The 24,209-nt window shown below is 41.0% G+C and overlaps 1 protein-coding gene across 1 annotated transcript in view; it reads left to right on the top strand.

Moving 5' to 3' along the window:
• Whsc1l1 (Wolf-Hirschhorn syndrome candidate 1-like 1) overlaps window positions 1–24,203 on the top strand; it is a gene marked incomplete at its 5' end in the record, with an annotated part of 121,702 nt that extends 97,499 nt beyond the window's left edge. Inside the window, 8 exon segments of the mRNA XM_005398440.2 lie at window positions 3,961–4,163; window positions 4,957–5,069; window positions 5,617–5,886; window positions 13,567–13,683; window positions 15,524–15,665; window positions 17,269–17,375; window positions 17,896–18,100; window positions 18,646–24,203. Coding sequence (XP_005398497.1) covers window positions 3,961–4,163; window positions 4,957–5,069; window positions 5,617–5,886; window positions 13,567–13,683; window positions 15,524–15,665; window positions 17,269–17,375; window positions 17,896–18,100; window positions 18,646–18,887 — 1,399 coding nt within the window. The 3' untranslated portion in view covers window positions 18,888–24,203.
• Between the last annotated feature and the right edge of the window lie 6 nt (window positions 24,204–24,209).

The raw sequence follows: 24,209 nt of genomic DNA, 5'->3' as shown, positions 1-24,209 counted from the left end.
CCCCAACCCTGTTTAATTAATTTAAAAACTTCATTTTTAGCGGGAATTGGGGCATTAAGATTGAGGCTCACTTTTCAGATCATTTTCTTTATTAGTACATAATGTTTACCTTTCCTCCTAGTCCTAACAAAATTAGTAGTTTGAATACACAAAATTTATATTCTGTGGTTAAAAAACAAAAAACAACACAGTTTTAAAGGGCAGATGTCAAACTGAAGAAAAGTAGTGCTCTGCATTTAATAAGAAAAGACAGATACCTCACTAGAAAAAAAAAGAAAAGAAGGATAGCAAATAGAAAATAATCACAGAAAAAAATTGTCAGCTTCACTAAAAACAAAAGGCACATTAAAACTTTTTTTCATTTCAGAGATTGCCAAATGTTTAAAAAATGGATAGATTTGTAGCGAGTGAAGGTATGGAGAAAAGATTGCTTCTTGGAGGGCAGTCTGGAGTCACATGTCAGAACTGTGACTGTGGTACTGTATTTTGTGTGATTTAGCTAAGGAAAAATGTGAACCCAGGCATTGTGACATATTTCTGTCAACCCCACGTGAGGCTGAGGCAGGAGAATTGAGAGTTTGAGGCCAGCCTGGGCTATGTAGTGATACTGCCCTCCCCTAAAAATGTAGTCAGAAATCATCAGCATGTTCACAGCAATATTATTTCTAAATGCAACAATTTTAAATCATCTAAATGCTTAGTTAATAGGGGCTTTGTCAAATTATAGTGCATCTATATTGTAGACTAGCATAAACCCAATGAAAAGATAATGCAGGTCTGTACACTAATACAGGAAGATATCTGTTATATACAGTTGAATTTAAAAGGTATATTAAATTCATGCAGTGTGTTTCCACATAGTTTGGTTTGGTTTGATTTGGTTTTGGTTTTGGCTTGTTTTCAAGATAGGGTCTCATTATAAAGCCAGGCTGGCCTGAAACTGTTGGGCTCAGCTCATCCTCCTGTCTCAGCCTCCTAAGGAGTTGGGAATACAGACACACTCAGCTGCATTTGGCTTTATTTATAAAATTTCTAAGTGTAGATCTGGGTATGATGTGTTTTAAATAACTGGAAAGAAATACATTTAATAAAACAGTCTCAGGGATGAGATTACAAGAGGAGGGTCTTTTACTTTTCTGCTTCTGCATTAATTTTTAAAATTTTAATTGTGCACAATGACAGACTACATATTTGGGGGGTACAGTGTGATGTTTTGATACACTTTAACTTTTAAAACAAACTCATTCTACTTTCATAATTTAATATCTGTTTTTCTTGGTGGTGAAAGTCTGTGATCCCAGAACTTGGGAGGCTGAAAAAGCAGGAGGATTGCTGAGAGTTTGAGGCCAGCCTGGGCTACATAGCAAGACTTCTTTTTCTTTCTCTTTTTCTCTTTTTCTCTCTTTTTCTCTTTCTCTCTCTTTTTCTCTTTCTCTTTCTCTTTTTCTTTCTTTCTGTCTTTTTCTCTCTCTCTTTCTCTCTCTCTCTCTCTCTGTCTCTCTGTCTCTGTCTCTCTCTCTCTCTCTTTCCCTTTTCTGTCTCTTCCTTCCACCCTCGCTGACTTCCTCACTCCCTTCCTCTCTTTCTGGGGTGGTGAAGGGTACACAGTTAAACAATAAAAGACTTTCCTGAGCCAGCTGCAGTGGTACATACCTGTAATCTAGGCTGCACTGGAAACTGATACAGGAAGATCACAAGTTTAAGACCAGCCTGGGCAACTTAGCAATACTCTATCTTAAAAAAAAAAAAGTTTGGGATGTAGCTCAGTGCAAAGACCTTGGGCTTGGGTTCAATCCTCAGTACTGGAGGGAGGAGGATTCCTGGATAAAAAATACCTAAAACATGGGGCTGGGGATTTAGCTCAGCGGCAAAGCGCCTGCCTGGCAAGCGCAAGGTCGTGAGTTCGGTTCCTGGTACCAGAGAAAAAAACAAACAAACAAAAAAAAAAATACCTAAAACAGGCCAGGCATGGTGGCATACTCCTATAATTCCAGCACTTAAGAGGCTGAGGCCAGAGGATCGCCACAAGTTTGAGGACAGCCTGGGCTACATAGTGAGTTCAAGGCCTCTCTGAACTACATACACAGTGAGATCCTGTCTCAAAAAAAAAAGGAAAAGAAGAAATAATTAAAGTAGTATAAGAAACCTTCATATCTTCCAATAAATTTCAAAGTATTTTTTAGTTATGAATATGAAGGTGTCCTTTTACTTAATTTAATTTTCTACTTAAATTTTAATCACAGTACATTTAAGGAAGCCCAAAGCAGTGCTCCAGTTCACTCCACAGCCCAGTGAGATTTTCTGCCTACATCAGATCCACCTGGTGTGTTTTGGAAGGACTTCTGCCCATGAACTGATTCTTAAAGGATTTCTTTCCAGTCAGTCCCACTGAGGGTCATGTGCAGCTGTTTGTTTTCAATAAGTAGGGAAACACGGTGACCTAGAACAGCCCCTCACAGAAAGTGTCCCTGCTGACCCTAGGACACTGCAGTCAAGTTCATGCTTAGTAACCTTAATATGGTTTTGAAACAAGTGTAGAGTAACTATTTCCTAGCCACTTTGAGGGTAAACCAAGATACTGACCTCATAAAATAGTGGTTTTTGTTTCTATAACTTCAGCATGAATTCTCACCCATGGTTTTAATTCTTAGGTGGGCAGCAGGGCAACTTTTATATGACATGTATTCAAGTTCTACCACATAAATCTGGGAATACAACCTTGTCATTTATCTTCGAAATGGTACAATGATTTGTTAAAGAAATGGTCTTAGGGAAGGGGAAAAAAGAATTGAAATGTGTTATGTATAGGTACCAACTCCCGACAATGAGTGCAGTCATGATGTACGGCAAACTTAATAAAAGCAAACAAAATAAGAGAAATGGCTTTATTAAGCATATATAAAGTAAGAGATTGAAAAAATCCAAGTTTATGTGTTTACTGTTTATATTGATGATTTTATATACAACAAAAGCCCATGTGAGAATCACTGAGGTTGACCTTATTTTTTGACCATTCAAAAGCTTCACTGTTCAGTTCCTGACTTGTTTGGTTGCTGGAAATTGTCAAACGTTCCTTACAGATAGTTTTACTGATTACTTGTACTGGTGAGTTTCATAGCCTGAAATGGTTTTCATTCTCCCTGCATCCCGTGCTTATTATGATCTAAGACAAATTAGATTCTGAAATCAACTGATGTAAAATCTTGACCAAGGGGTGGTTGCCCTGGTTAATTACAGATTGTGAAAAATGCTGATTTGCAAGGAAAATGTCATTCTTTACTGTGGCCGCAGTTTATCCTCAGAATGATTCCCTTGACTATTAGAAATGAACTCTTATGCCTTCAAGACAATCTTTTATACCTTCAAAGATATTAAGTATGTCCCTTGTAGGAGAAAACATGGTTTTTCTAGGATAAAAATTGTTTGGAATAGTACTGATAACATTCCACTTGTATTGCAGATTAGTATTACTGAGTTATTATGCTTTATAACATTTTCATGACACATATTTTATAAATGTCAGTTTTGGAAGGCATTTTTTAATGTCAGATGTCTTTTTTAAAATAAACTAGATCAGATGTTCATGGCCTACTTTGTTTAGTGTGTTGCTTATTGTTAGTTATTAATAAATTAAAGACGGTGTGGTTGCACATGCCTATAATCCCAGTACTTGGGAAGCTGAGGTAGGAGGATCATCACTAGTTTGAGATCACTATGTAGTTCGGGCCACGTAGTGAGATCAAAGCCAACCTGAGCAAGACCCTGTCTCCAAAAGATTACTGTTATTAATTAATAATGGTTTCAAATGATATGTGATTTGGGTGAATTAAAGATAAAATATTTTGTTTTCTTAGGATCTGAATGAAAATGGCAAACTACAAGATTCTTCCCTCCTCTGCCCTCCTTGTAAAAATAGCATGATTCTCCATTTTCTTAGTCTAAAATTGACTTTGTTTTCAGGTGGTGGCCAGCAGAGATCTGCAATCCCAGGTCTGTACCGCTGAACATCCAGGGCCTTAAACATGACTTAGGAGACTTCCCCGTATTCTTCTTTGGTTCTCATGACTACTACTGGGTGCACCAAGGCAGAGTGTTCCCATATGTTGAAGGAGACAAAAGCTTTGCTGAGGGACAGACGAGTATTAACAAAACCTTCAAGAAAGGTAAGTGACTCAGAACTAAGGCTCCAGTGTGGGTTTCTTGGCATCTCCTCACTTGCATGTGGCATTTTGGTATTAGAGAATTTCCCAACATGATGATCCTGCATCCATAAGTTTCTGATCATGTTTGAAATGAGTTTCCATATAACAGCCTATGTGAAAGGAGTTTCTTTAGCAGTCTTCCTATAAACAAAGATAATGCTGGGAATTTTCTTTCTTTTTTCCCCCAGTACTGGACATTTAACCCAGGCCCTCTGCACTCTGCTGTACCCCCAGACTCACCCCTCCCCCTTTGGGGGATAGGGTCTTTTAAATGACTAAGTTGCCCAGACTGGGCTCAAACATGATATTCCTACCTCCACCTCCCAGAATGCCGGGATTACAGGTGTGCACACCACGTCTGGCTAAAGGGGTAATCTTAGAGAAGCTTTTTCATCAGAGAAGGGTAGTAAAGACCTTACAACAACTTTTGCAGTGCGTTGTTAGGAAGTGTGGCTTTCTGGATACATGTAAAATGGATTTAATCCTAGTACAAGGTCAGCAGCTGGGGGTCTCTGTCATGGAAGTTGTATCTCTGCTCTTGGGGCAGCAGTGCAGAAAGCATAATGTCCCATGAGGTATTTCCTAGTCTGTTACTAGTCTACTCTGCTGGCAAGTGGTAAGCTATAGAATTAAATTTGAAAAAACAGCTCTGGGGGCAAATACAGGGCATTGGAAAGGTGGTATAAAGCTACTGTCTGATCACTTTGTGTTTGTTTTTTTGATAATTGTGTACTCTGTTTGATCTTACTGTCAGCGCTGGAAGAAGCTGCAAAACGTTTCCAGGAATTGAAAGCACAAAGAGAAAGTAAAGAAGCACTAGAGGTTGAAAAAACTTCAAGAAAACCTCCACCTTACAAACACATCAAAGTGAGTCTACTCATAAAAACACTGATATTTGGTGTGAAAGATGAAATGTGTTACTTTGTCAGTAAAGCCTCTCTTCGACTTGTGGAAATTTTTGCTAATTATCAGCTAGTTGTCTGTGAAATATACTGATTGTTTATTGGAAACTTCAAATGGAGTCCAAGCTACAGGACTCTGACATCTCTTACGAACCCCTTTGTTCCTAGAGCAACATGGCTCATGTGAAATCCTGTTCTTATTCTACTAGGTTACCCCAGAGCCAAATGAAAATATAGACATTTAGCCCCTTTATTCCAGACAGCCCACTGACAAGCATATTTTTCAGTTAGGAAATTTCCATCAAACAGTGGAAAGAGAAATACACCAAATAAGTAAGTGAAAGCACACATCAGGTTTGACTGTTTAAGAAGAGGTCGTTACTAGTTATTTCTGGGGAAATTAACCACAAGATATTAGCAGAGGCCAGAATAGCCTGGGTGTTTATGGTGGTTTTGATGTTCCTGTTCAGATTACTTACCTTCTACTTCTCACTTGTGATTCTGTTTCCTAGGCTAACAAAGTCATAGGGAAGGTACAGATTCACGTCGCTGACCTATCAGAGATCCCCCGCTGTAACTGCAAGCCTGCCGATGAGAACCCCTGTGGCTTGGAATCAGAGTGTCTGAACAGAATGTTGCAATACGAGTGTCACCCGCAGGTGTGCCCGGCTGGAGACCGTTGTCAAAACCAGTGCTTTACGAAGAGGCTCTACCCAGATGCAGAGATCATCAAAACAGAGCGGAGAGGCTGGGGCCTCAGGACCAAAAGGAGCATCAAGAAGGTAGCATGGAATGGAGGGTGGCAGGGGCCTGAGTGGAACAGACCAGGACCTGAGTTGCTTAGGGGTTCTTCCATAGAATGTGAGTGTAGGGATAAAATTTATTGGGATTGGCTAGGTGTGATGGCATAAGCCTATAATCCTAGCATTCAGGAGGCTGAGGCAGGAAGATTGCCACGAGTTTGAGGCCAGCCTGGGCTGCATAGTGAATTCAAGGCCAAACTGAGCAAGACCCTCTCTCAAAAAAAAAAAAAAAAAAAAAAAAACCAAACCAAAACACCAAAGTGGTAGGAATAGGATAAAATAAAATGTACATAAACTTTTAAGAGTCCTATTCATAAAAAGGAGAAGGCACATTTATAATTTTCTATTGGAAAGATTTTTAAACTTGTTGAGCAGCACAATATAAAATTCTCAATAAAGAAATTACAGAAAACTAAAAAGGTCCTGGGATGGGAACCCAGGACTTTAAGCCAACATCTTAATTCTTTAGGCATAAATGTATCACACATTTCTTAATTTCCCTCAGCCTCACTTCCTCATCTCCGAAATAGACTTAATGATAATTCTTGCCTTACCTAGTTGGAGGTTGTTTTAAGTCTCAAAATTAAATTTTTTATGCAAAAGCTATTAGAGGTCTTTAACACTTACATTTTCATTTTTATACTTTAAGACAATTTTTCAAAGCAGTCTCTTAACATAAAAAATTATGTCCATCTAGAAAAAAATTTTGATGCAAATAAGTCAAAAGAAAATGAATATCACCAATAAATTCTATTCAAAGAGTGGCTCTCAAATTTTAGAGTTCCTAAGAACCTTCTGAGATCCTTGTTAAAAACTGTCTGGTAAATTAGATCTGGCACAGGTCTGGAATAATCTGCATTTTAAAACAAGTCCCCCACCCCAATTCCACTGTCATCCCACTTTGCCTCATGCCATCTGCTGCACAGAATTTGGAGGTGTCTCCACTGAGAGATGTAGACCTAGTGGGAATTTAAAATTTTCTGTACCTTTTTAGAAATCACTTTTGAAATTTAAAAATACCCTCTAATGTAGTAAAGTCAATACCAGAAAGATGGTAAAGCAAAATTCCTCTTTCATCCCTACAATTCCTAGCCTTCTCCCCAGAAATAACCATCTTTAATGGTGTGGGCTGAGCCTTTTAGTCCTTTTTCTGTTCAGTGATAAACATAAATACATAAACCAACTCCCATGAGGAATGTGATCATTATGTACTACAAATATATACTAAGTTTTTTTAAAAAGTAAACATATACATTCATAAGTCTATATTTGTAGGATTTTCCCAGAATTAGTATGATCACCTTATTCTTTTTCCATTAAACAAAATATCATATACATTTCTGGGTTTTTTTGTGACAGGGTCTCCCTATGCAGTTCATACTGGCCTTGAACTTGGTATGTACCTCTAGCTGGCCTTTACTCACAGTGATCCTCCTGCCTCAGCCTCTCAAGTGCTGGGATTGCAGGGTGTACCACCACACTTGATCTTTACTTCATTCTTCTTAATGACCTTATTGTAGTGCGTAGTAAAATGTACCGTGATTTATTGAACCATTTCCTAGATCGATAGATTCCTTCTATAAAGAACATTGTTGGTCGTCTGTTTTTATGCACCTCCTTCTATAAGTTAGATTGTTTGGAGTGAAATTCATTCATTTAGTACATATTTAAGCTTCTCCTATGTGCCAGTTACTGTCTAGGCACTTTAGAAATAATACTGAACAAGACACAAAGCCCTTCTCTTTGTGGATCTGCTAGAGGAGATAGTTAACAGAAATTTAAGTACTGTTGAATGCTAGCAAAAAAAAGTTGGTAAAAGGGGATAGCTGGCAACAGGGATTGCTGTCTTAACGCATTAAGGGCAGTCTGAGGAGGCCACATTTGACCTGTATGTGTAAAGTAAGAGCCATTTAGGTCAACACAGAAGAACATTTCACACTAGAGGGAAAACAAAAACCAGGCCCAAGGCCCAGTGCATTCTGGGGACAGTAGGCATGCTCGTGGGCTGGGAAGAGGGAGTAGAAAGGATGGGGAGGAGATGAAGCAGTGTTTCTGCAGCCTGTTGGCCAGGGCCTGGAAAAATCCTAGAGTTTAGAGGGTGTTAGTAGAAAGTAACTCGGTCTGGCTTGATATATTAGTTTTCTTTTTTTTCCTTCATGTGGGGAGGTACTAGGGGGCTTAAACTCAGGGGCACCTTACCACTGGGCTACATTCCCAGTCCTTCTCATTTTTTGAGATAGGGTCTAAGTTTCCCAGACCAGCCTTGAACTTGTAATCCTCCTGCCTCAGCTTCCCAAGTAGCCAGGATCATAGGCGTATGCCACTATGCCCTGAAGCATAATAGCTTTCTATTGCTGTGTTGCAATATTCCCACAAAATTAGTGGTTTAGAATGTAATACAGCCATCATAATGGCACACACCTGTAATCCCAGCACTCGGGAGGTTGAGGCAGGAGGATCATTGCAAGTTCAAGGCCAGCCTGGGCTACAAAGTGAGCTCAAGGCCAGCCTGAACTACATAGCAAGACCTTGTCTCAAAAAGACAAAAAAAAAGTAATACATTTTATTATCTGCAGTGTATGTGGGCCAAGGGTCCAGGTAATGCTTAACTGGGTGCTCTCCATAGGATCTCCCAGTGTTGAAATCCAGGTTTCCAGAATTGCTGGTGGACAGTTTATGGCTCACCTAGGGATAGATCTTTCTCCTTACATGGTTGTTGGCAGAACTCTGCTCCTGCAACTGTAGGTCTGAGCGCCTCAGGATGTTCCTTTGTGCTGATTGGTATGAGGGGGTGGGTCTTGCTGTCAGTTGGACACTGCTCTCCTCCTCTGGAGTTGCCTGTAGTCCCTTGCTATCTAGGGTCCCTTGTAATTAGCAATAACCATGCCTCGGATAAACCTCATTGGCTTAGGGTCCCCTACAGAGGTACTTGCTTCCTTACAGCCAGCAGGGGAGAAGGTTCCAGCAAAGCAGACACTAAGTTTTCATGTAATGAAGTCATATAATGAGTACATACATGCTGTGTCAGTTAGGATTCACTGAGAAGCAGGTTTAATATAAAACATATCTATGAACTACAAAGGATTTACAAGGTAGGCTTACAGTGGCTACCCACAGAGTCAGGGGCAAAAGGACCATCTGCACACCAGAGCACTAGAACATCTGCTCAGAAGTTGAGCCTTCCAAAGAAGCAGAAGCAAGCTTTCCTTCTTCCATCTTCCATCTTCCTTCTTCCTTTTTATTCCATCGAGGCTACAAGCCTGTTGGTTGATGCCAACCACATCTGGTGTGAGTCCTTCTTTCTTCAGCAAATCAGTCATCCAGACGCACCCAGAACTGTGCTAATACACTAGGCGATTCTTACTCAAACTGATACCACAATCAACTCTCACACCTGCCATTGCCCTTGCCATATTCTGTTGGTTAGAGGCAAATCACAGGTCCTGCACATGGGGGTGGGGGTTTGTATGATGGCAGGAACACCAGAAGCCAGGGATCATGCAGTCCCTTTGAGAGTCTGTCTGACACACTGGGGTTTTAGAGGATAATTCTGACTGGACTGTGCAGGATTTGTGAGAAGGGGAGAAGAGTGATAAGAAGACCGGGGGCGAGAGATGACTTGGCATGACACCAGTGGGCCATGGGTGAGCTATATTGGGTTCTGGACATATCGGAGGAGATACAGCAGGATTTGCAGATGCATTGGATATGTGGATTAGGTTGCGGTCAAAGGCCAAGCACATTTAAAATGTTACATAATGCAAAAAATATATATATATATTTAATGCCATGCATATCATGCATATAAATTTATGGGGGTTTTTTTGGGGGGGTACTGGGAATTGAACTCAGGACCTTACACTTGCCAGGCAGGTGCTTGAGCTGCTGAGCTATAACCTCAGTCGGTATTTATTCTAAAATGTATCCTAAAGTAATATAATCAAGAGAAAAAATAAAATCTGGGTTCTGTGTTTTTAGCACTTGAGGGATTGTTAATGAAGACAGTTGTTCTTTCACATAATAGCTAGAATCATTCATTGAAAAGCATAAGCAGAAAGACTTTATAGCAATGTGAAAAAGATCTTTGATACATTTACCATAAAGAGGGCAAATTAGAGCTGAATACAGAAGCACATGTCTGTAATCCTAGCCACCTGGGATACTGAGGTAGGAAGAACGCAAGTTTCAGCATAGCCTGGGCAACCTAATGAGACCCTGTCTCAAAAATAAATAGCAGAGTAGCGTGGGTTTTATCCCATCAAGTATGAAATTGAGTGTCCACAGTCAGTCAGTCCTCTTTTCACATGAAACAGGTTCCTGAAAAGTTGTTTATGAGTTAAACAAAGGACTGACTTCCTGTTATGAAGTGATTTCTTTTTCGAAGTTCTTTTGGGGTGCTGGGAATTGAACCCAGGGCTTTGCACATGCTAAGTACATCGTTTACCATGAAAAGTACTAGATACTGAATTTCCACCTTTTCCCTGCAACTTCGTTGTTATGCTTTGTTTGTTCTAGGTGCTGGGCATTGAGCCCAGAGACTCTCATACACCAGGCAAGTAAGTGCTCTACCACTGAGCTGCACCCCAGCCTTTGTTGCAGTTTTTAGGGCAGATTTGTAGCATTTTTTTTTTTTAAAGTTCCCTTAATTTGTTTGTTATTGTTCACAATTGAATTTGTAGTTAATGGCTAAACCCAGTGAGCAATTCTTTCAGGTTGAAGATTTTTGTCAGTTTCAGGACATCTGAAATATTTCTGTTTGTTCATCATAGTATCAGGTTTGCATCTTGCATTCCTCATATCTGACATCAGCACTTTAATTTTTCTATATTCACTTATTTCTGTACAATAATAAACTAAGTAGTTATCAAGCTTTTGGAGCCACAAAATTATTTCTTCAACTGAAATCTTACTTTGACTCTCATTGTGTGAAAAAGATGAAATGGAGGGAATTTGATTGAAATTCTGCTCTAAAGTTTACATTAAAGAAAATTTGCCATCTCAGGATGTGATAGGTATATGTACTGATTCTTTGTAGTGGGTGTATTTATTATGTATTGCAAACATACGATAAATAATAAAAAAGGAAGATGGGAAATTTTTGCCATAAAATAGCTAAATATAGTACCAGGAAGTGGCGGTGCAGCCAGATAATAATGCAGTCTTCCACTCTCAGGGCTGTGATACCATGAAGGAGTGTAAAATAGTGTCCATCAGCTAGAGTCAGATCCCCACTGCATGAGGAAAAAGCCATCTGAGGCTCATAGGACGTGGGATGTGAGGGCGCAGAATACCCAGAGTCCTTTGCGAGCAGGAGCTGCAAAGTGGGAAAGATGAACTATTCTGTTTATGATATTGCCATAATGAATGATAATGCTTTTTTAGTCTAATTCTTTGTCATGACTTGTGCAATAAATAAGAGAGAGAAAAAGCTGGAGAGCTTTTGTGATACCCACTTCCCAGGGGACACGAGTATGCAATTCTTTGAAGTCAGCAGGTGTCCTCGCCCATGTCATTTGTAGCACATTGCCAGAGAAGGACTGACGCAGGCAAGGTTGGGTTAGTCCTTCCAACTTTGCCCCTGACTTCTCTTAATATAGAAATAGTGACCTATTTTTATCAATAGAGAGTAGTCAGCTGTGTAGCACACACCTGTAATCCCAGCACTTGGGAGGATGAAGCAGGAGGACAACCTGGGCTACATAATGAGTTGAAGGCCAGCCTCAACTACATAGTGAGACCCTGTCTCAAAAAGACACACACAAAAAAAGAGTAAACACTATTAAGAGCATTGGCTTATATGCTTTTAATCCTTAGATTACTGATATTTACTATCAACAGTTCTAATATTCAGAACTGTCAGTGAAATAATAAGCAAATACATGGTTTTTTTTCCAAGACATTTATTGTTCTCTGAAGTGTCAACAAACACTGTACACTATGCTTTTGTGCTGGGCTGAATGAGTTGTGTTGTACAGGTGAAAGGTTAGTGACGGTGTAATCACAGACGCAAGTGTAGGATGCACAGCGCCTCCTCTTGTATTAAGTGTAATGCCACTGCACCCCTACTGGAGCAGCCACAACGGCACAGCCAGTGCCAGGTTCTGGCAGGGGTGGGGGGTAGAATGTAATGACCCTGTACATAACAGTTTTCCAGTTTCTTTTTTTGTTGTTGTTGTCTTTTTGAGACAGGGTCTCCCTGCGCAATTCAGGCTGGCCTTGAGCTCACTTTGTAGCCCAGGCTGGTCTCAAACTTGCAACGATCCTCCTGCCTCAGCCTCCCGAGTGCTAGGATTTCGGGCGTGTGCCACCATACCGGACAAGTTTGCCAGTTTCTTTAAAAATAAAGCAAATCACTCTCCTGGCATTTATTCCAGAAAAATAAAGCATATATCTACCAAAAAACTTGTCCAGAATGTTCATAGCAACTTTGTTTGTAGTAGCCCAAATCTGGAAGCCACCCACGTGTTCTTGAGTGGGTGAGTGGTTTAACTACAGTGCATCCATTCTGAGGAGTTCTGCTTAGCATTAAAAACAACCCCTGGTACACACAGCTTGTGTTAATCTCAAGGAAATTAGCCTGAGGGTTTTGTCTTTTTTTTTTTCTTTAAGCCAGTCTCAAACCAGGCATGATGTCTGTTAACCTACTACTCAGGAGGCTGAGACAGGAGGATCTCCAAGAGTACATAGTTAGACCCTGTCTCCCAAAAAAGGGAGAATTTCCAAAGGCTGCACATTGTATGATTACATTCACAGACCTTTGTGGAGGTGGCACAGTTAGTGTGGTGGGGACCAAGTGAGGGCTTCCAGATGCTCAATAGGTGGAGTAGGCCAAGAGGAGTATAACTGTACAGCCATGGTCCTTGCAGCTGCAGGTGAAGGAGCAGCTGTGTGTCTTCATCGTGGTGATGGCTGCATGACTGCATCTGACGAAGCGACACGCAGGCACACAACTGTGTGTGACCCTGAAGAAATGGGGACGAGGCTGTGAGCCAGCATCCATTTTCTGGTGTTAATGTGGTGTCTTTTTCAATGATGTTACCTTTGGAGGAGGTTGTATGGAAGGTGCAGAGCTCTCTGTGCTGCTTTTCTAACTTCCTGTGAATATCAATAATTTAAAATTTTCAACCACAAAGCTAGAGTTTATTTACTTCAGATTTAGATCTTCCACAGTTCTTACGAGTGATCCCCCACACTCAGCTACAAACTAGGAACCGTCTGCAATAACACAGCTTCAGAGACCAGGCTCAGCTGTGTCCTCAGATGTCAGGCACAGCCATGTGATGTCTGCTGGAAGGTACCCGCAGACTGGCAGCTTCTGAGGCACTTGCACAAGAAAAATGTCTCCACTTGAGTAGCCATGAATAAATAGCCACCATTTATCTCTGGGGTTCAAGTTAGAGTCTCAGAATTCTTTTTAGTTAGCTAGGCATGGTGGTACATACATATAAGCCCTGCACTTGGGAGGCTGAGGCAGGAGGGTCACTATGGATTCAAGGGCAGCCTGGGCTGCATAGGGAGATCCTGTATCAGTTAATGAATTAATTAATCAACCAAAATTAAAGAATTCTTTTTAGTTAATTATCTTGGATTATGCACCTGTTGTTAAAGCATGCCTTCTAATATAATACACTAATTTTACAATTACATGCTTCTCTGCAGGGTGAATTTGTAAATGAATATGTTGGTGAATTAATTGATGAAGAAGAATGCAGACTTCGAATCAAGCGAGCTCACGAGAACAGTGTAACTAATTTTTATATGTTAACTGTTACCAAGGTAAAATTGCCTTTTTTTTGGGGTAAGAAAAAGGGAATTTTATTTTGTTCTTGTTTCGTGGTTTTAGGTTGAACTCATTTGCTTTTGATTTGTTTTCAAGAAAATGATAATGATTTGCAGTAGCCACCATGCTACCTACAGTAAAGTGTTTGTTATACAGAGTACAAGACAAGCCTCTGCTCTCTGGCATGGTGGCCACCCGCACACTGCAGTATTGTGCACTTTTTTTCCTCCTTTTACTTGGCTCTAACTCATTTTGTAGAGCCTATTTCTTTTCCTACCTTTAGTAAGACTTTGCTACCATTTAAAAAAAAGTACAAGATGAGTCACTGGAAGCCTTGTGCATCGCGTGAGAGAGACTGAGAATGCCGGATCTGGACTTCCACCCTGGACGTGAGCCCCAGCGCTTCCTCAGTCACTGCAAGCCCTGGGCTTCTGTCTATCACTGAAGGAGAGAATCAGCACTGTGGTTAAATTTCCGATTTAGCAAAAACTCTAAATTGTCTGGTGTATTAAAACTTTTTAAGAATGAGTTGGGAAAGTGCTGTCATAAGGAAATGACAGTGAAACGTACAATTGGCTAGTGTAATTGTAAGACCTGTGTGTATTTGCACGTTACATTCATTATCTCATTCAGTTGTTTTCAACAGTCTTCTGACTTACAGAGGACAAGAAACTGGTTCAGACATAAGTGATTTGTTGAGTATCTTGTTACAGTTTTAAGAAACACGACTAGCTGGGTGTGGTGACGCATGTCTGTAATCCCAGTACTTAGGAGGCTGAGACAGGAAGCTTGCTTCAAGTTCGAGGCCAGCCTGGACTACCTAGTGAGTTCAAGGCCAGCCTGGACTACATAGCAAGACCCTTGGGGGAAAAAAAAAAAAACAAGACTAATGCCCACGTTTTCTATCCCAGACTGTCTCAAATATGAGTCAGAATAGCATTAGGACTGGGATGTAGTTCAGTGGGAGAGCGTTTGCTGAACACATGAGGCCCTGGGTTTAATCCCCAGAACCAGCCCCCAAAAAACCCCAGCACACACACAATTAAAAGTAAGAGAGATCATTTGAAAGAATTTTTATTGATGTGCTGTTATTTGAAAGTTTTACAATTTTCATAAACACATTTTGTGAATGTAAACACCATTTTTTATGATGCTGGAGTCTGGCTCCTTTAATCCTACCTGCCTGGTAAGCAGGCTCCCAGCCAAATCAGCAACACTTGGGAGGCTTGGTCCTCACAGCTCATTCAGATACCCAGAGTTCAAGTCCAGGCGGCCAAAGTGTTGGGCTGTTACTATATTTTGAATTCTAGTGTAAGTGAAAATGGATAGGTCACTGCTGGAAAGTCTGTTCCATGCCATAGCGGCCGTCTTTTAGACTGAGCTCTAAGTCTTCATTTAGAGATGCTTTCTCATTTTCCCTTCTTCTATCTTTATGGCTTACTCTTGTTCACCCCATAGTTTTGCTCCCTGCTTCAGAAAGCAGGAAAGAAGGGCTGACAGTAAGACACCAGTGTAGTTGTCTGAACATAAAACTTCTAATCAGAAAATACTTAAACATAAGGCCCACTAAGGCAAGCAGCATTTTCTGTGGTATGTTTGTTTCTAGAAGCAAGCTTAGAAAGAAACTATCTTCCACTTTAATTACTTAAAGTTTAACGAATAAAATAGAAAACTTAGACATGGCAAAGGGCGTGTCACGTGTGTAGAGTCGTCCTTGTCAGACATCAGCTGACAGCAGGCACTGCCACCCTGTGTCCTGGACTGAACTGGGTGTGTCTGAAACAGGTTTATTTGATTTCATAGTAAAGGAACCTTTCTTTTGTTTTCTCCCTGAAGGACCGTATAATTGATGCCGGCCCCAAAGGAAATTATTCTCGTTTTATGAACCACAGTTGTAATCCAAATTGTGAAACACAGAAATGGACAGTGAATGGAGATGTTCGAGTTGGACTCTTTGCTCTTTGTGATATCCCTGCAGGTAGGAAAGCTATGTGCTTCCTGAGCCTCTCAGGGTCAGGGTCAGGGCTATGGTGAGGGTTAGCATTAGGGTAGTCTTTTGAGGGCAAGACATTATTCTTCACGGGCGGATGCTCAGCTGTTAGGTAAGACTATGTGTGTTGTATGTGGAGTTGAGTGTTCGCTGCCAAGGAAAGATAAAGAGAAGACTTAGCAGAAGCCTTTCTGTAAGAGAGGGCATGGCAGATTCTGTGTTCCCAGGGCATTTACTTCTCCAAATTATTACAGTCTGTAATGTAACCAGATGTCTTAGCTGTTGCTTTCTTTTCTAAAACATATTAAAAAGTAATTAGCTTGTGTTGACATCAGCTAGTTTCTTATTCTTACTTTGGGAGATCATTCTGTTGTAAGTTAGACAGAGGAAGCCTCAGAAGGTGGAGCTATTATTTCAGTTTTTCCTTTCCCATGCAGCTCCTCCCACCCTGCCCTGTCCCATCTGTGTCTGTGCCACCCCCACCCCCATCCCTTTTTAAAATTTTGCTTTAGAACAGGTTGTCACTAAATTGTCCAAGCTAGCCTCCGATTTTCAGTCTTCCTGCTTCAGGCCTGACAAGTAGCTGGTATTACACATGTGTACCAGCACAGCTGCCTTCTCATCCAGCATTCTGTATTATTTCCTTTTGTTTTTTTGAGACAGAGCCTTGCTGTGTAGTTCAGGCTGGTTTTGAACTAGCAGCAGTCCTCCTGCCTCCGCCTCCAAATGCTGTGATTATAGTGCTGGCTCATCCAGCATCCTTAACAGAAAAACTTAGTTTCTCTTTTGTTAAATTTGTAGAGAAATGGATGAGAAGAGAAATCGTGTAGCTGACATAGATTTAAAATGTTTCTAGGCCCTAGGCATGGTGGAGCACACGTATAATCCTAGGGCTCAGGAGGCAGAGGCAGGACAATCACAGTGGGTTCAAGGCCAGCCTGCGCTATATAGTGAGATCTTGTCTTGAAAAACAAACTAATAAGTAAATACAATGTTTCTAGAACTCTGAATTAGTCAAGCCCAGTTAAAAGGAAGTTTGGGAGAACCTCGTCTGAATCCTCGGTCTTCCGTGTATGTGGTAAACTCCATTTTAAGCCCCCACCTGTTCGTTATATAAGGCACTGATTATGGGGAACAGCATTGTGACAATTCCACAGTCACATTGTTTACTTAGAAACTCAAAGAAATAGCGTTAGTAAGCTGTGCTGTCGGGTGGTGGATACAAAATCACAGCCACTAGATACTGAGGCGGGAGGTTCGTGAGTTTGTGGCTGCCCTGAGCAACTTTTCCAGACCATATCCCAAAAAAACTCAAGCAAAAAAAGGGGGCTCAACTAGAAGCTTTTACTCTTGATTGTGGATTATAAATTCTTGGTCCCTATTACACTGTTTTTAACTACTCTTGTAAAAAGAGTGGTACTTAAGGCTGCACAGTTGTTGGTGGATGGGGTTTTCCTTTTCCCCTCTCCTGGTTCCGTGGTTTGCTTCACATCAGAAGTGCCGTCCTTCCTTTTGGTGTCAAGATGTGTCACTTGACACATTTCTCCTCCTCATGACTCGAGTCCGAAGAATCAAGTCTCTTACGTTTCAGGCATGGAGTTGACATTCAATTACAACTTGGACTGTCTGGGCAATGGCAGGACAGAGTGCCACTGTGGGGCAGACAACTGCAGCGGCTTTCTGGGAGTGCGGCCAAAGGTCAGTGGTGGGGTGCGCAGCAGTTCATGCGTGCTTATCCCAGGGGAGGTTGCATATGGGCTCCTGCTTTGCTTGCAGCTCAGCAGTAGTATGCAGACTCTGAGTTTCCAGTGAGGCCCAATTTCTGATTAAATACGAAGTTTGCAAAGCTCTCGTAAAACTTAAAAATCAACAATATACTAAAACCACCTTTACACTGGTGACTGTTGTGATACGTGGGTTTAATCTGATGAAAAGAGTCATAGGTTATCTGAGTACCGTTGGGTTAAGGTTGTTTGTATTTACCACCACCCTTGCAATTTTAATAACAATTCTTTAAAAACAAAAATAAAAAAGCATCCTCTTTTAAAACTCAATGAAAGCAGACCCACTTTTTAGTATAGTATTGTTGTAGGGTAAGTCATTGTGGCGTTCGTAGGAGTTGCACAGCAGACAAATTTCAGTTATTGTAAGGGTTTTCTTTTCTGTGTAAAACTCCGTCACTATCTATGATTTTGAAACCGCCCTTCCTTCCTGCCAGGCGGCATGTGTATCTACAGCTGAAGAGAAGGCAAAAAATGCCAAGTTAAAGCAGAAAAGACGAAAAGTCAAAACAGAACCAAAGCAGATGCATGAAGATTATTGTTTTCAATGTGGAGATGGTGGAGAACTGGTCATGTGCGACAAGAAAGACTGTCCCAAAGCATACCACCTCCTATGCCTTAACTTGACTCAGCCACCGTATGGTAAGCTAGACCTTCAAGGGCCCCTCTGCATGTGTCTTCACTGTGTGTAACTCAGAATACATCCTGCTGCCCTTAGTAGAGTCCTGAAATAAGAAGTGTTGAACAGAACAAACAATAGCAAACAAAATTATGCTAGTGAAGCCTGACATGGTGGTGCATGCCTGTAATATCCCAGCACTTGAGAGACTGAGGCAAGAGGACCACCTTGAGTTTGAGGCCAACCTGGGCTACATAGTAAGTTCAAGGCCAGCCTGAACTGCATACCAAGACCCTGTCTCAAAAAAGAATTATGCTAGTGAAAAATCTGTCTGTGAAAACTGAGATGTCTTGTGTGGTAGCAAGGATCGGTTTCTTACTGAGTGTTAAACAGGCAGGGAGTTAGCACCTGTGGCATTGGGCTTGAGCCAGCTCACGTCCATAGGAAATGACACACTCTAGGTGTCCGTTTCACTGGAGCAAGCAGTCAGAGAAGAGAGTGGAGCTCAGGGTTTCCCTGGGTGACCGTGGCACTGACGAACTCCCCTCCCTCTCCTATGCCATGTTAGGAAAGTGGGAGTGCCCGTGGCATCAGTGCGATGCATGCAGCAGTGCGGCTGTCTCCTTCTGCGAGTTCTGTCCACACTCGTTTTGCAAGGATCATGGGAAGGGAGCTCTGGTCACCTCTGCGCTGGAGGGCCGTCTCTGCTGCTCTGAGCACGACCCCGCGTCGCCTGTGTCATCAGAATACTGGAGCAAGATCAAGTGTAAATGGGAATCACGGGATCATGGAGAAGAGGCAAAGGAATAAATGGATGGTGATCCCCACTTCCTGTTTAAATGAGATGAAGAAAACAAGCGGATACTGCATTTCAAAACCAAGAGACTGCTGAGTGCACACAGCCTCTGCCCATCAAGACTGTTTTATTAAAGCAAAGGTGCGAGACCGGCTCACACAGGCAGAAGCAATTGGAGATGTCTGATTTTTCTGTTTTGTTTGCCGGTGTAGAGATTTCTTTTGTGAAAGGTTAAATCCCACCACCACCACCCATTTTTTCCCTTGCCTTTTATTGTGCTTCAGTGCTTTTGCAGCTGAGAAAAGAAGTGTCTTCACTTTTAAAATCACAACAGAAAGTTGTTTTGTTAATGAGAGCAATTTAAAGTTTAAGATGTATTCCTTGGTTGTATAAAGTAGCCATAATTTTTTTATTTATTTTCATTTTTAGGAATTTTGAAAAGTGTCGTTCAGATAGTCTGTCAGTTGATGTACGTATGTGTGTTTTAAGGAGGAATTGGAAGAAGCCTTCTAGAAAAAGTCCTCTTTACTGAGCAGTAGGTAGGCTGCCTTCTCTTTCCCTCCAGAATGTTTTTCCTAATCTTGGAGAACAGCTTTCCTCCCAGGTATTATATTGCTATTTCGGTAGTCTTAAAGGAGGTGGACTTTGTGATATAGTAACTTTACCTACAAAGGGATATGATACATTTTTTTAGTTGCTCACTGTCCGCAGACAGTGGGCTTCCAGTGACATGCATTGTGTGGACGGGAATCACAGCAGAGCCATCACGCCTGCTCTGACACTGACAGAAGCAGCTACAGCAATGCAAAAGGCACAGACCAAAAGTGGAATCGTCCAAGCACCTTTTTTTATGTTCAGTTTTGTGTAGAATTCAGTGTAGAATTGGTCTTAAAATTATGGACATTTTTTTTGTATCTCTATTTTCCTCTTGTAATCAAACATTTTCTTGATCAACTGACCATTCAATCGTGTTTCCTAGCAAAACTGCACAAGAAAACTAAAGTAGACCTTTTAAATTGAGTTTAGTTGGTGGGGTAAATGCAGTAGGGGCATCTTCAAGTTATACGTGAACAACTTCTATTTAGTATTATTCAACAGCTTAAAACTGTCCTCATAACTAAGAGCAAGAATTGCTTTTATAAGATACACAGAAGCCACACGAATGTACTTCACATTAGGAAGCACTTCAAGAAGCACCCAAGGAGGTCTGTCTTAGCAGAAGTCATTGCTGGATGTTGAGTCTTCTGCCTGCAGGTATTGACAAAACTCACTTAGTGCTTAGGAATATGTACGTTCCTATACTCCTCACATGAAAGTGTTCGCGACGTCAGACGGAACGCTCTTGTTCAGTAGAAGTCTAGGCTTAGCCTAAATGACCTTCCAGATTTCTATGTGAATTCTGACTGCTTACAGTTGCTGATACCTGGTAGCATTTATTCTCTCTCAGAAGTGCTCAGTTCCTTACAAAGGCAGGGAGGGGCGATGCTGTGCACCCCTTCAGTAATGTCGTGTGTGTTTCACTGTCTTGCCAGTCGAGAGCTGTTCTATGGAAAGAAGAAAAAGCTGTGTTGTGCCTCTCTTTCTCCTTTTAAATACAGAAATGTGCAATTATACTGGATTTTCTCCTGTAAAAAACAGCAACAACACTACAATTCCTTTTTACTTAAGCTTCTAAACTGCCATTTGCCTAATTGCAGCAATTAATTCTGAGGTGACTTATTGGTCATCCAGTAATTCTGTTCATTACATATGATCCAAAAAGAGCAAAATGGAAAGTACACATTCCCAAATCCAGTTGCTGTGAGTAACATGAAATACAGCTCACAGCAACACTAGACTTTGCTTTTGAGCAATTATATAGTTTGATGTCCTTTTAAAAATAATTTAAGAAAATCTAGGTTTTCTCATACTCAAATCTTATTTTATATAGATATATGATAAATGTATGGTTTTTTAAACTTACTAACACAAAGATTTCCTTTAATATTCTAAATGCAGCTCTTGTTGAAACAATGTCCAACATGAAATTGTATCTCCTTGTTTTGTTTTGGACTTTAGTGCTATTTAATATCTGATAACTTTTATATGGTAAGCCAGGGTACGTTCTATAAACTGCAGATACCTTAGGTTTAAGTATTTTTAATGCAGCTTCTCATTATGTCACTTTTTGTTTTTATATCTATAACAAGAGCTCTGCAGAGACTTTTTTAATCTTTTTTTAATGATAATAGGATTGTTCTGTCATTTCAGAAATCAAGGTATAAAATAGCTAACCATAGTTCTAAGGTCTTAATGGTCTGAAAAGTGGTTTTAATTATGCCAGTTCCAAGGGCCTCTCCTCACAGCTCTGTGGTGTACTGTTGACCCGCTTCGGTGCGCTCAAGTTGAAGGTTGTAAAAGCAGAAAGTTGCGCCTTGTGTGTGCGTAAGTGTACACACGCTGTGCTTGCCTGTGCCACACAACAAAATACTCCAAAAGACAAACTTCTCACTCACAGTCTGCTGTGGGTATTTGTTAACTTTTAAGTCTGCATGTGGTCAGAGCTTAAGTGGTTGGTTTTTATACTCATCCAAAAATGAAATAACTTAAAGCAGCACAGGATAATGGTGGTTGTAGGTATTTTCCCCCACTTAACCTCATGTTACTTCTTTGGAGGAGGAAGTGAGCCTAAAATAAAAACCCTACAATGACCATGATCTGCCAAAAGACCATCAGCGTAAAGCTTCAGCAGTTAGGTCCGTAGGAGCTGGAAAAAGTCCTGGCTGTTTCCAGGAAGCAGTGGCCGCCCAGGAGACACTGGGGCCGGGGCCATCGGCAGGAGAGCAGGGAGGCGGGCTGCTCTTCGCTTTTGTGTTTACTGGTTCCCGCTCCACCTTCACTCTCACACATGCCGGCCTAAGCTTTAGAGTGAGCTGAGTTTTAGAGTCATGGAAGCTTGGAGATTTCTGAGTGCTCCAGTGAGGGATGTCTCTGGGAAGGTAAAGGGAGCGGGGGCCATTCCCAGTTCTTTTCTGGACTTCCACGTAGTGCTGGGAACCATGCAGTGAATGACGTGGAAGGGAGGTGTCAGGTGTCTAACCGCGTAAAGTATTGCCATGGCACAGGCTGGTGGAGAGCTTTCCTGGTCATTTGATGTCATCTGTTTTTTGAGTAGTTTCTTGTGTGATGTGTTCCAATCAGGTCAAACCCAGACCTGCACTTTCGAGTTGGAGATGCCACCTAGTCAGAACGTAATCTCTGGACTACTCGGGACCAGTTGCCTGCCTTTGTTTGATTTTTAGACAGAAAGCTCTTAACTTCCACCATGAAGTCAAGGTGTTGCCAGCCACATGCCATGTCCGAACAATAAGAATAAGGAAGCTTGGCAAGCTGGTGTGTGCTTTACCTCCATATGAGGTCTGGTGCCAGCGGCGAAGCTGCTCTATCGTGGGCAGTTCTGAGTAGCCTCCAATGCCTTTCTACAAGCCTGGTGCATCTAGCCACCCCTGCTTATCCAAGTTGCTGCAGACAGGAAGTGATCAAATGAAATAATTTCCTGTTCAGCCTAAGGCCGCCTAGACTTGGTCTCTGGTTACTTGTAAAGAAAGGTATAGAACTTAGTTCCATTTTCAAATGGGAATAGATGTAATCAGACAGCTTTACAGTGAGTTAATGAATATTGAAAAGTTGGAAATTTGTATATACTGAAATCCTACCAACTTTTACTTGGGGTTGGGTACTGGGACCCCTTATGGGGTGAGGGAGGGTATCATAATGTTTACCACAAGTACGATGTAGTCACTTTAACATTGAGACCTCTGCCTCATGGAATTCAGGTTTTTTAAGTACTTGAAACTCTTCAGATTCTCATTTTAGTTTCCTTTTTAAAAAATATATGAAGTAGAAAGCATTGTTTTATGTACTATTTTGAAAACAAATAGCCTCATGTCTTGTCCTCTTTCACCTGGATTAAAAACAAAGTTCTGGAAATGAAAGCACTTGTTCACAGTAGATGCTGAGATTTCCTGTGTGCCCTGGAGGAAGGGACTCTTGTGTGAGATACCAGCAGCGTTTTTACAAACGTTTCCTATGTGTGTTCTTCATTGTGTCAGGCCTATCCCAAGCGCCTCTTTTTTCCTTTCACTATATACCTGTGTAGGGAAATAATCTTTTGCACTTACGTTACACTCCTAAAATGCTGTGTATAACCCTTATTTATCAAAACCACTTTTGATTTTCAGTTCTTTTATCAGTCCATTACAGAAGTGACAAAAAGGGGCACTTGCGGCACTTCCGTGTGAAGGGAAGGTTAGTAACCAGCAAATGAAAAGGGAAAATGGCATTGTTGCTAAAGACACGGTTCAGCCCTTCGTTTTCCTGTGTAATGTGACTGCCACTGCCCTTCCCACCTGCCACACACTCCTGACATGTACAGAGGGCTCCCAAGGCCCCAGGTTGCCCACATCGGGCATTTGTAAGACATTCCTGTTGGTTTAGAAGTGGACTAAGTAAAGTTTACTTTTACTTTGTTGTCATTAACCTCTCTTTCAGTGTCACATGCTGTATTGAAAATCATACTCCACTAATAAGATGCTAAATGGTAATTACAGCTGGCCAATGAGATCATCTTTTTCTATACAACAGTGTGTGCATATTTGGAATTGGTATGAGAAATCCATTTGTACCCATTTAATACTGCACAGCACACACTGATACCTAGAGATTCTGTTTTCATTTCAAGTTCGTTATGATAATGACCTTTGTAGATTGGCTATTTCTGTACTTTGCTTATCTGTAATAAACTTTGTAGATCGTGTGAAGTTACTTTGCTTAAATCACTTGAGTCTTTAATAACAAAGCATCAATATTCACTGAAGTCAGTCTCCTGAGTTCCTGTGACTTGGCTAGAAGCTCTTGACACTAAGGGTTAGTGTTGTGTTCCCTGGGGGAGTTCCACTAGGGCATTACTGTATAATGACTTGATGTTGCCACATAGACTTTTAAGATATATACTATTCTGAGGATGTTGTTAATTGGCCTATGTTTTATTGCAAAGTGTGGAACGTGCAGAGCTTGGGTAACCTGTATATAGATAGCTCGTTGACTAGTTACTGTGTACTTAGGATTGCCTGTAATATTTAAGCTTCTTACTGATATGTGTGCTGGTAGGAACATCCAGTTTTTGTACATTATATTTACCCAGATGTTGCCTTTTTTATTTTACAGATACTTTGGGAATCAAATGTGTTTTTTGCTTCTGTGAGGATTAATTTGGAAAGATTTTTGACATTCCACTGATTTCAGATTTTGCTTGAGATTGACTTCAATAAATTGTCCTGAATGTCCCCAAAGTGTGT

The sequence above is a fragment of the Chinchilla lanigera genome, unplaced genomic scaffold (assembly GCF_000276665.1).
Source record: "Chinchilla lanigera isolate Chin_1 unplaced genomic scaffold, ChiLan1.0 scaffold00062, whole genome shotgun sequence".
Classification (NCBI taxonomy): Eukaryota; Metazoa; Chordata; class Mammalia; order Rodentia; family Chinchillidae; genus Chinchilla; species Chinchilla lanigera.
Note: the sequence above shows the minus strand (reverse complement) of the source record. Positions and strands in the feature narration are given on the sequence as shown.